Source organism: Balearica regulorum, chromosome 3, assembly GCF_011004875.1.
Source record: "Balearica regulorum gibbericeps isolate bBalReg1 chromosome 3, bBalReg1.pri, whole genome shotgun sequence".
Lineage (NCBI taxonomy): Eukaryota > Metazoa > Chordata > Aves > Gruiformes > Gruidae > Balearica > Balearica regulorum.
Window position 1 is genome coordinate 24,249,177 of NC_046186.1, and position 12,794 is coordinate 24,261,970.

Sequence of the window (12,794 nt, forward strand, 5' to 3'; positions counted from 1 at the left end):
CAGACTCTTTTTCCTACATTTCTCATTGCTTTGCTATAATAGTGATGAACAGTAAATTTGAAACCTGCATTTTTTAAATATGTTAAAATTATTTTTGTCTTTGCTTTTAATTAAAAGTATGTGTCTGAAGTTATTCTGATGAAGGTGAACATCTGGAATTACTGGTAAGAACCTGACAGGTACTATGCAAGACTTTTATAAAAGAGCAGATACCATACTTCTTTTGTCACATTCAACATCTTCAGTACCTAGTTTCTCTAACCACTTTAACTGTCAATAATAGCTGTTAATCTTTGCAAAATAATACCATTGACTCAATATTTACAGAATTTGCACTTGCTGCAAATGAACAGAATCAGTGGGGGAAGAAAATAGCAAAATATATTTCTGCTTCCCCAGTCATGTTTTTGTAAAAGGTTAAAATGCAGATGCTGCAGTGGCTCTGACCCAGTTCTGCTGAGCCCTTGCAATGTCCCTGCCTTTCCCACCCACTGTGGGCAAATGCAGAATGAGAGAAATGAACTGGGTATTTTTATACTAATACTGCACCAACTGTGGATTCTCCTCAGAACATGACAAATGGGGAAATCCATGGTTACTCACTAAAACAGCTTCTGAACTATTTTTGCAAAGACTATACAAAGCAGTGAGAACTATGGGAACCAAACAGAGTCTTGTAGTTCTTAAATTTCACATGGGTATTGTGAGAATTCTTTAGTTGCAATTTATAATCAATTAAAATTTACAGTACTGTAAAAATGATAGTTACTATTGCTTGTGAAAACACTAACTGTGGCAAAAAAATACCAATTAAATAAAGAATAATAAACATAATTTGTATTTATATATCCAAAGGTGCGAAATCAGAACATGAATCTATTCTGTTACAAAAACTCTAGTTTAGCAATATTAGCTTCATCTCATTTAAAATACAGAGCGGCAAATGGAATTCTACAAAAAGCCAAGAAAACAAGGTAAAGAAAATGCTCCAAAATACACTGTGTTCTATACTAAAGAGAATTCACAATTTTAAAAGACATAAAAATAGTGCAGACTTGATTTTTAAAACCAGCTTAAAACGTTTCCTTGTTAATTACTGTCATTTGTTACAGTTTCAGTTTTCTGCTTACCATTATTGGCATTTTAGATTGGATATTAGAAAAAAAAATTCTTAATCAATAGGGTTATCAATCACTGGAACAGGCTGCCCAGGGAAGTGGTTGAGTCACCATCCCTGGAGGTATTTAAAAGACGTGTGGATGTGGTGCTTAGGGACATGGTTTAGTGGTTGGACTTGGCAGTGTGAGGTTAATGGGTGGACTTGATGATCTTAAAGGTCTTTTCCAACTAAAACGATTCTATGATTCTATGATTTTAAATCATAACATTTCATTTTTTTAAAAAATGTCTTTCAAATAGTACTTACTTATCAAAACTAGTTATAAGGGATGTGATGTGTTGTGAATTGATATGATGCTCTGCATATTGAATATATTTGGAGACTTGGTCTATATTTTAATTTAGCATTGAAACTTCAAAACCTGTGTGGTAGCAGATTAATGTATACCTTAGGTGTTTGGTAAGGTGAATCCTCCAATAATTTAAGACTCTATGTTAATTATAATGAATGTGCACGATATCCTGCTTTATTGTGAGTCTGTAGAAGTAATGCATTTGAGAAGAACTCATTTATGGTTTCACCTGACACTCTCACTAATAAACTCACCAGGAACGTTACTTATTAGCAGAAATACCTTTTTATCCCATCTACTCTACAGAGTCCTTCTGTGAACTGCCATGAGTGTGAACCATTAATCTTATTTTCCCTGCAGCTTGCTAAAATTCAGAATATGGAGTTGCAAGCTCATTTATTTGGTGAAAACTCTCTTCATTTTTAAATAAGTTAGTTAAAAAAATAGGTCTTTCATTTTCTGAAAATCAATGAATCTACGAAGATCTACATAAAGGATTTCTCAGAAAAAAACATGTGTATTTGTCTGTTTTGTCACTGGCAGGAGGAAAAGGTTAACTGCACACATATTCATGAGAAGGCATAGAAAGGCAGCAGTAATGTTTACCTGCTGCTGGTGGTCCACACAGTTTGTGAAAACCTATCTTAGAGTACCTGGAGAGTTTCCATGAAATGAAGGCCACTAGAATTTCCAAAACTGGGGGTTTTTGGGGTTTTTTTATGGTTTCTTATACCACTTGCATTTTGACTGAATCTAATCCCCGCAATTATAGTCTACACTCATTATAAGGCTCTCCATTATAGCAATCTGTCTGATATAAAACTACTTCAAATCTGGGGTTTGTGTATATATATGCTTTATCTTTTCGGCTTGACAGGTTGGGGTTTTTTTGTGCAATTCACAAAATTGGTACTGTAGAAATTCAGAAAATGTTGTTTGGGAAAGAATTACATATAATAGGTTTTACATGACACCTGTTATTATGAAAGACCTGAACATTTATATTCCTTTGAAATGAGTAATAAATAGTTAAATATTGGAAATAGTTTTATTATCCATAACAATCTAGGGTGTAAATCAATTTAATTTATTTAGATCTAAAACTCTTCTTGTATACAAACCTGGAGTTTTAGTTATTGTTTCATTAACTTCTCTCACTCCTTTACCTACAAGTAAAAAGACAAATTATCATTTTCATGAACATATTTGTGGTTTTTTGTTTAAATAGAATGTTAAAACAATGCCTGATGGATGCAATCATCTCTTACCTAATAGAGCCATATTTAAAACAGAAATAGCTGGTCTTGAATACTTTACATGTTCAAACCTATACACTTACACAAAACTATAAGAAAATAATTTAGGTAAACAAAATTTTTACTGTGGAAAGCTGTCTGGCTAGCCAAGTATTTCATACATTTAGGCCTAAAATTTTTATATCAGTCCCGGTGCTATAAAAGAGAGCCTTATAGAGGGGACAAATACTGTATCTAATTACGAATAATAGTATATTAAATATAGTAAAAATTTTGTTAATAAAGATTGATATATTTATGACACAAACCAGCAAAAGCCAGATAGCTGGATTAAGATGACAGGATCAGATAGCATGGGAAAGGATCACAACCGATGTCATTCGCTATATTTCTGGTACCCTCAGCAGAGTTATGTCCATTGACCCTAGATCAAGGTCTGGCCTCATATCATTAGCCACTTTAAAAAGGCTAATGTCCCGTAGGAAGATTTAGTCTTGCATGTTTTAGGTTTTTTTCTTTAGGAGCAGAAATCCACTGATTAGACTGATCAAGTGCTAAGAAAGCACAAAAAAGTGTCGGGCACTGAAGGAGAATTATACCTAAAGACTGTAAGCTGATAAAAAAAATAAAAAATCTTGATTATAGAAACTTTATCTGTATTTTACCTTCCATTTAAAAAAAATAAAGAAAATTAACAAAAATCATATCATTTATGTCAAGTTATTGCTTATATAGTACCCATGAAAAATCACCCATTAGGGAACTAGAATGTGAAGATAAATTTTTATGTCTTGACAATTTTGAAACAAAGAAGTCTACTCATCCATTAATGAAAAAAAATCAAATATTGTTCAAATGTCAAATCTATTTAGCATTCTTTGACATATTAGAATTAAAAATCATGTTGCAAACATCTTTCCCATGGCTTCTGACTATTTTTCCTTTATTGATATTCTAAATATACTTTTGTTTTATTTTTCTGAATTGGGAAATTATAGACATGTTTCTTCACACGTGAAGAGAAATTTAACCCTCATAACTATGTACTTAGAGCTACTCTAGCAAAAATATATGAAATTTAAATGGATATAAATAAAAGTGGTATCTGGTGCAAAAAGGCATATTTTTTCTTATTGTTCATTTTTATTTTAGAAGACTTTCTTTAACAAAAAGCATACCTGAATGAATCTAAAAGCCAAGTTATGAAATAACTTTTTTGTTCCTAGTAGAAAATCATATATTAAATACTGAATACATTGAAATACTCTTTGAAACTGTGACATAAAGATAAATACAGTTAAAAGTAACACTTTATATTGTTTAAGTTTTGTTTGCTGTTGTTAGGGGTAAACTTATATATGTGTGCCTGTGCATTTACACACACATATCCCCATGTTTTCCTCCATGCATTCTAGATGCTATGCTCATTTTGATTTTTTTACTGTTTCTTTCATAAAGTAAAAGCTGTTGTGTTGTATGCGTTTTTAAACAGTAAGTGGAAAAAATTAATCCTACTATATAAAAAAAAAAGTCAGGGAAAAAAAAAATCCAACCAAGTAGGGCCCAACATATCATTTGAGTAACGACTTACTTTTACAAATAGGTGATTTTCCTGTCCATTTCATATCCGGTTTACATGTCCGATGCTCTGATCCACCAGCAAGAAAAAATCCTGGCTGACAGGTATACACCAAAGTATACCCTAAAGTAGGAAGATCTATTGCTTTCACATCTACATGTGCCGGTGTCTCTGGCTGCCTGCAAGCATGAGCTGCAAAGGGTTTTTTGGAGTTAGAAAAAGTGATGATAAACAGTTTCCATAGGATTAGAGTACATAATTTGAAATAAATGCATGCCAACTTGTTCTTTCATTATATAAACTTTGTACACCTTTTAGAAATGTCAAGTAGCTATTACTTGTAAAAGTAACACTTTGAGTGTATAGCTATATTATTGTGGGAAGATGGAAATGATACTATCACATATTTTTAAACAATACACCAAAATGAAATCATGATAGCAAAGAGAAAAGAGTTAAAATGAAGAGAAGAACATGCCATTGTACATGGTGCAATGATTGGGCCTGTGAATTATTGTACTGTCACAGCTTCAAGCATCGCTTCCACTCAGTGTTTTAAAGAGCCTTGAAAATTACAGAGCAGTTATTTTGCTAAATAAGTTCATTATAAATTTCAATTGAAATAAAGGTTCCATAGGAAGGCTTTGTCATAGTACATTGACTATAACAGATATGGTTGCTCAGTATGCTTCTTTCTCTGTGCTCCATGGTGTTCATTTATATCAACCCAAAGATAATTTGAAATAGGATAAGAAACTAAGATCATTCTAATAAATTATTTTTGCCTTTGATCAGTGTATTTTAATACAATAGTTATTTGATGTCCTCCAACTCATACAGAGCTATAAATACACTAACATTTGAATACTCATGTATAACTCAGAAAAGATGAATTTTGTTGCGTTCTAGTTTATGATCCACAAAATACTAGCCAACAAAATAGCCCCATGCATATTTCAGGTCACTTACTGTTCTCTATTAATCCAATATATACAAACCTCTAGATCAATGTAAAGCATCTAATGCAGTGGGTTAATGAGGACAGACTTTTCTGAGTAAAACTGATAGAATTATTGTGAACTTCATGGAAAAAAAAATCTGAAAAATCTTACTTCAAATTAATATCCCAAATACATCATTGGTCTTAGAATAGGAAACAAAAAATATTTAAAAATACTGGTTTAAATAAAGTTTACTTTTTTTGTAGCATAGCATTTACTATGAATTTCCCCATGCATCACTTTGTAACTGTTTTTAAATTGTAAGATATTCTAACTCATTAGATAATAAACCAGACTTACGAATGCATTCAGACTGTATGCCACTCCAAGTTAAGTTAGCAAGACAAGAACGGGTGGTAGATCCTTGAATATGATAACCTTTTCTGCATCTGAAAAAGACTGTGCTCCCAACCTAAGGATCAAAACAGAATGTTAGATAAAAGAGGTATCCATCATGTGTAGTCAGATATCAAAACAGTGATAAGGTACTAGAGAGATTATTTCAAAAATAAAAATGTCCTCTTTTTACAGTTCCTAGAGCTAAACTTTTTTTTTAATGAGATGAAAAGTTTGAGCAATTGATCTTTTGTAAACTTATTTGAAAGCAGTAAGTGGAAAAATATTGACAAGGCTGTGCACATGGAAAATAATGACACTCATAAATTTCAGCTTATTAGTTTGTCAGTGTGACAGAAAGAAACTAAATGACTGAGATGTCTCTCTTTCCTGTATGTCACTGCATATGTTTCAATAGAACTTGACTGTAAAGTCTGTTTCAATGGTTTCTCATTATGTGACTTTACTAAAAATATGTTTTAAGAGGAAAAAGGAAAAAGAAAAACTATGAAATATTCCATCTACAAATAAATTCACTAGAGAAAACTCCATGCCACAATTCCTTACACTGCATTTGCTACTATAAGCTACCTAAGTTTTGCTTGAGATGTTCAACTAGCAGAGTGATGTTATGGAAAGCATTCCTATGGACAACTGTGATATGACCTTTCTCAGAAGAAAAGGTAAAGTAACCGAGAAAACTCTCTTTAGACTTCCTCTGAGAATAGTAAAGCATGAAAACTGGATACAAAATAGCAAGTGATGAAGAATTTCATAATATACAAGAGAGAGATTGTGTGGAAAGTTCTAGTAAAATGGACTTATTGATGGTATTGAGAAAAGTAACCAGAATACAACTCCAAGCCAAGGTTTTTAAGGATGCAGGCCTGATCAGTAAAGCACTAATTTCGTTTTGGATAAAACATCTTGGCAATAAATATGATTGGATTAAATGAAAAAAAAAAAAACCCACAAAAATGAATACTATTTGAAATTATATGACTTATAAAGTAATATATCACATGGACAAATGAAATTAAGTTGCAAATGAGTAGTGATCAATGCATATTAATAAAATAGCTTGCAGGTATATAAATGCAGATAGCTTTACACTACAAATTTCATAGGACTTCAATGGACAGTAAAAATGGGTCGTTATCTTCAAAAGTGCCTACCTGTTAACTATATACTCAGTTACATAAAAAGAGATTACCATGATAGATGTTCAGTAAATGCAACACCAGTTCTTCCTGAAGTGGTTTGGGAAATTCACTAGTATTTTTAAAGGTCAAATTACTGATATGGCTTTGTAGACTTATCTAGTTGTAACTATTTTTAAATATATTCATCTCTCTATCTTGCCAAGGACACACAGCATGTCTGTAGTAGACACTAGAACAGAGTGTAGCTGGTCTTGATGCTAAGTCATCTTGGTTCTTAAGAAATTGCCAATTCTGGTATCAGTAAGTAATGACAAGCTGCAAATATTTCCTCACCGATTCAAAATACAAAGCAAAAAAATGTCTAGGTTCAAGGCAGTTACAGAGATATATTTCTTTCTCATTTTACAGGTAAAAGTAAAAATAAAAGCATTGTACTCTTTGTATAACACTTGGATGAAAAACATTGGAGACATTTGTAACAGTCACAGCTCAGTGAAGCACAAAAGGCACAAAATGAATGGGGCAAGACAGGATGCTGGTAGATACACTAGACCCTTCAAAGGTCTGTTGCCTGTCGTCACACCTTTCTGTAATGAGGAAAGACTGTTAAAAGCTGATTTATATAAGCTTGACTAAGCCACACAAACAGGAAGCCCTACTAATCATGTATGCAAAAAAAAAAAAATCTACTTCACTAGTAATTAGAAGTCTACATCCTGTTGTGCCAGACAGTGATCTGTGAGTGAAAGTACATTATATTGAGTTTGCATGGCAAGCTTTTGGTATCGGGGGGCTACAAGGATGGCTTCTGTGAGAAGCTGCTAGAAGCTTCCCCTGTGTGCAATAGAGCCAATGCTAGCTGGCTCCAAGATGGACCTGCTACTGGCCAAGGCTGAGCCTATCGGCAATGGTGGTAACACCTCAGGGATAATGTAGTTAAGAAGGGGGGAAAGTTGCTGTGCAACAACAACTGCAGCAGCCAGACAAAGGAGTGAGAATATGTGAGAGGAACAACTGTGCAGACACCAAGGTCAGTGAAGAAGGAGAGGGAGGAGGTGCTCCAGGCACCAGAGCAGAGATTCCCCTGAAGCCCATGGAGAAGACCATGGTGAGGCAGGCTGTCCCCCTGCAGCCCATGGAGGTTGATGGTGGAGCACATATTTGCCTGCAGCCCATGGAGGACCCCACGCCAGAGCAGGTGGATGCCCGAAGGAGGCTGTGACCCTGTGGAAGTCCACACTGGAGCAGGCTCCTGGCAGGACCTGTGGCCCCATGGAGAGAGAAGCCCACGCTGGAGCAGGTTTGCTGGAGAACTTGTGACCCCATGGGGGACCCACACTTTAGCAGCTCATGAAGAATTGCAGCCCGTGGGAGGGACTCATGTTGGAGAAGTTGGTGGAGGACTGTCTCCCGTGGGAGGGACCCCACGCTGGAGCAGGGGAAGACTGTGAGGAGTCCTCCCTGTGAGGAGGAAGGAACAGCAGAGACAACGTGTGATGAACTGACCACAACCCCCGTTCCCCATTCCCCTGTGCTGCTGAGGGGAGGAGGGAGAGAAAACTGGGAGTAAAGTTGAGCCCAGGAAGAAGGGAGGGGGGGGGGGGGGGGGGAAGGTGTTTTAAGACTTCTTTTTATTTTCTTATTACCCTATTCTGATTTGACTGGTAATAAATTAAACTAATTTCCCCGAGTTTAGTTTGTTTTGCCAGTGATGGTAATTTGTGAGTGATCTCTCCCTGTCCTTATCCCAACCCATGAGCCTTTCATCATATTTTCTCTCCCCTGTCCAGCTGAGGAGGGGAGTGACAGAGCGGCTTTGGCGAGTTCCTAGCCTCCAGCCAGGGTCAACCCAGCACACACATACTTGACTAAATACAGAACAGATGAAGACCTACTATTGCCTCTAGAGGTGAATGTGAAGAGAAAATTAGCCTTCTTGTTCAAGAGACATTAGAACAGTGAATTAGCAAGTACAATTCTGGTATTAAAGACAACTTGTGAGGCAGGTAAAAGGGGGAGAGAAAAAACCCAACTCCCTAATCAAATTAGGTGCAAAGATTAGAGTTGTTTTTGAAGTGATGATGGGGGCAGGTACAGGGTCAAGATGAGAGAACAGACAGAAAGGCACATCTGCACCTTTTACTAGAAGAAGAACCATCTTAGAGATGAGGCCACAAGATGTGGCTATGGGAGAAGTGCCTTGGCATCTGTAAGCCAGGCAGGAGCAGAAGGTGAAGAAAAGAGCTGACAGCCACAACAATGACAGACAGCACAATTGCAGGAGAAGGAGGGTACCAATAACCAGAGCAACTTACAGAAAGGATTTTTTTAAAAAACAGTCCTACTGACTTGATCGTAATGCCACGTGGCACACTGCCCTAGGTACAGAAAAAGGCAGGAAACCCAAACAGAACTTATTTTACATTCCAATCACAAATATTTATACATGAAGAATCTATCCACATGAGGTTAATCAATCTATATCATGACTGTGGATTGGTCATTGTTTCATCTACTTTTATTTCCTCAGTCACTTTTCTGACTGTCACTTGGTAAACTAATAACCTGTGAGAAATTTGGAAATTATAGAAAGGATATTCATCACAGAGAACCTGGATCCAACATGTAGAATAATTTTATCTTCCCTGACTGAATAAAATATAACATGAATTGCTAATTTAGTAAAGCCACTTGCTGGCTTTTTTGTCAAGGACTACATGGCCTTTGGATCAGACAGGTCTTGGGTTGTTACATATTTACTGACTATTCATCAATGTATGAAAGAATTATGATCATAAAGCAAAGCAATTATATCATGTCATATCATATTAGATAATCAATTTATAAATAGTCCTCCCTGCTGAAGTCTCCTAAAGGATTGAACACATGATATATTGCAAGGTTAGAAGTTCTTTCTTTAAGCTGTATGTTAAAAAAATGCTTGGAATGAAGCATGTGTTTTTATTAAAAAGGAGTGAAAATTTCCTAAGGTTTACACCAGACATTTAAGCCTAGAGATAATTTAATATATTTGTAATTATTAAATGCATCTTCATTTTTAGAAAGCTGATAAATAAAGGAAAGAATTACCTCATAACCTCTGGAACTGTTTTGTATTCCAAAATGTGGAGTACCAGGGTCTGTACATGTATTGTGAGCTGGATCTAACGTAAAATGTGAAACACGATAGATATTATTATCGTATGGAAATAGTACTCTAAAACTGTTTGCAAAGATTAAGTCATTTCATCAATGTCTAGTGACGACAAGAATTGAATTTTTAATGGAATGTGTGTATTTACATATATTACATTTGTATTTCCAATTAAATTTCCAAGATAGATCACAGTGCTTTGTTTCAGTACATTGCAATTATTTAAGAGTATTTTTGCAGGTATCTTTGGCAGTGTAGACTTTCTTATAATGAGTAAAATACTTAATTTTTGACACATTTTTTTCTGTCACCAGGAAAATAAAAGTTTCCAATGGACTACTACCTCAGTCATTGCTGGAGAATGAAAAGACAGTCCCCCAAAACAAGGTATGCCAGAGTATAGCTAATTATATGGTGATCAGTGTCATGAATGTAACTTAAAGCAGCCTGAAACTATTTTTGATTCAGCAATGTCCACTTCACATTCTGATGGTGTATATGCTTTGGGTTGCCGAGTCACATCCACTGGGTAGCCAGCAAATGACTTGATCCAATGAATCTTTTTGTACCGTGTGATTCCCTCTTGGCAACCAAGTCTGCTTTTGTGCTGACACTGCATTACAAAGAATGCATCTTGGGAATATATTTCATCTGTAACCATTTTTAGTTTTCTGTGGAGGTAAAACTGAACTTACACATACAATAATGTGATATGTCATTTCACTCTCAGGCAACTTCCATTTTCAGTATTGACCACCAGTAGAGCATGAAAATTAAAATGGACTGATATTTACCAAAGGCTTCAAAAGTTAGGTGGATGTTGACCTAACGTGCAAGAATAAAATCCAAGCACACTCCTAACCTTGAGCTGCTTGAACAGCTCAAGAACTTTTCACAAATTATCATCAGCTGGAATGCCATTGCTAATAATAGACACATGAAGCTGAATTGACTTTTTAAGATATTCCTCATACAAAGAAACAGTGGGGAAAAAAGGAAGACTTCTTAAAGTATTTTAAGGAAATTATCAATATCCAGAAATAGAGAAGCTTGCCATCATTTGCCATCATATGGTACTTCAAGGCATAGTTCTATGTATTGTTCACTGTTCCTAATTTTCAAATTGCTCAACAATGCTATCTGTAAATATTTTGTATGGTCTAATATTTTCCTTTTACAATAACATAAAAACTGTGATGTAAAAGAAAAGCTTATGTTTGATGCAGTATGTTCCAGGTACTTCTATATTACGCTATGTAAAATAGAAATAGAAATTTCAGTATGACATTTTCAAATTTGATTCTTCACAATAGACCTGAGATTTAGCTTTTGTAAACCTTCTTGCCTCTGTAACAAAACATAGATGTAAGATGGATTGCCCATTTCATAAAAACTATGGTCAGAGGAGTTTTCAATTCATATAAAAAATTGTATTGAATGTTAATGTTTTAATTTACAAATAGAGGCTGCTTTCAACAACCAGGCATGCTACCTTTTCCCAGAATGCCCAGTCCAGCTCTTCCACATAGCCAATATCTCTGCCACATCAAAATATATAAATGGGTTACAGTCTATATCTGAATGTGTTTGTTTAGAAATATCAAAGAGGATTTTTTTATTATAACACCAGAATCATTTTCTCTAGCAAGTCACCTGAAGTTGGATCAAATGCTGATGTCAGTGGGAGTGACAAGTGTCCAGCATTTCTCTGTTAGTCTGGTTATGTAACATGCTAAAAGCCTATCAGTTGCACATCAGTCAATGAGAAACTGATAATACTTGGCAGTTTATCAGAATTTCAAAAGATCAGACCCAGCTCGCTTCATCCTTTTGAGCTGTACAAGCCACCTTCATAAAGTCCAAAAAGCTTTTTGATTTAGGATTGATTCTGACAAACGCCTTTAACTCTCCAGTGACAGAATCTGGCCTTTAATCTGCCAAACTCTTCTGCGTATCTAAAAGATTCTAAAAATAGATGGAACAAATTTATGCGCTTGTACTTACTGACATTCTGCATTTCCACCAGACAAGCAATCATGTAAATTTACAAATTACTTCATATGTGATTGTGTTTATCCTAAAATTTTTATACTCAAAATACAACCTTATTTATCTAGTTCTTTTTATATTACATAGACGTTTTCTATATTTGGAAAGCTAATTGCTAGATTTATGATAGTGTAATAGTTTATCAAGAATATTCTCAGTAGAAACAGCCTAAATAGTAGCATAAGTAGTGGTAGTTATTACCAATACATGTTGGCTGAATTCCACTCCAAGTACCATCTGCTTGACAGAATCGTCTTGAAGAGCCTATCAGAATAAAAGGGGGTCTGCACTGAAAGCTAACTTCAGATCTGTAGGTGAAACTTTTCCCATTGAGGCGTCCTTCTGCTGGAGTACCAGGATCACCACAAAACACAGCTAATGTATAAAAAGGGAAAGAAGAAAAAAATTATTAAAAACTACACTTGCTTCAACTGAAGTATTTGCATTGCTTTATGTGCAAGTCAGGCACACTGAATATAAGTGCAAATGCTATGTTCATTTATCTGTGTAGGATTGTAGCTTAGATAAATTCTTGACAGCAATTTAAAATTAATTGTCACTGTTATAGTTATTATAAGCATAAAAATTAACCTGGAAAATAGACCTTTTAATTGAGACACTTAAATGCTGATTAGATTTGGATGACAAAGTAATCTCAAAGTAGACAACACTACATTGTAATGCTTCAAAATGTATCAAGTTTTCACATCAGTCACCCTCAGATGAATAGACTGGAAATTTTTGCCTAATTAAGAAAAAGGAAAAATGTTTGTCAGAGTCCTGA

At 35.0% G+C, this 12,794-nt stretch overlaps 1 protein-coding gene and 1 long non-coding RNA gene across 2 annotated transcripts in view; one reads left to right on the forward strand and one right to left on the reverse strand.

Annotated features, from left to right (window-relative positions):
* The window catches only part of LOC142600924 (uncharacterized), a 782,912-nt gene that overhangs the window by 442,938 nt on the left and 327,180 nt on the right, over positions 1 to 12,794 (forward strand). The window lies entirely within an intron of this gene.
* CSMD1 (CUB and Sushi multiple domains 1) overlaps positions 1 to 12,794 on the reverse strand; it is a 1,232,729-nt gene that overhangs the window by 18,364 nt on the left and 1,201,571 nt on the right. Inside the window, exons 61-65 of the mRNA XM_075747278.1 lie at positions 12,212 to 12,385; positions 9,898 to 9,971; positions 5,609 to 5,720; positions 4,320 to 4,499; positions 2,594 to 2,638 (exon numbers count right to left, since the gene is read on the reverse strand). Coding sequence (XP_075603393.1) covers positions 2,594 to 2,638; positions 4,320 to 4,499; positions 5,609 to 5,720; positions 9,898 to 9,971; positions 12,212 to 12,385 — 585 coding nt within the window. The remainder of the gene's footprint in view (positions 1 to 2,593; positions 2,639 to 4,319; positions 4,500 to 5,608; positions 5,721 to 9,897; positions 9,972 to 12,211; positions 12,386 to 12,794) is intronic.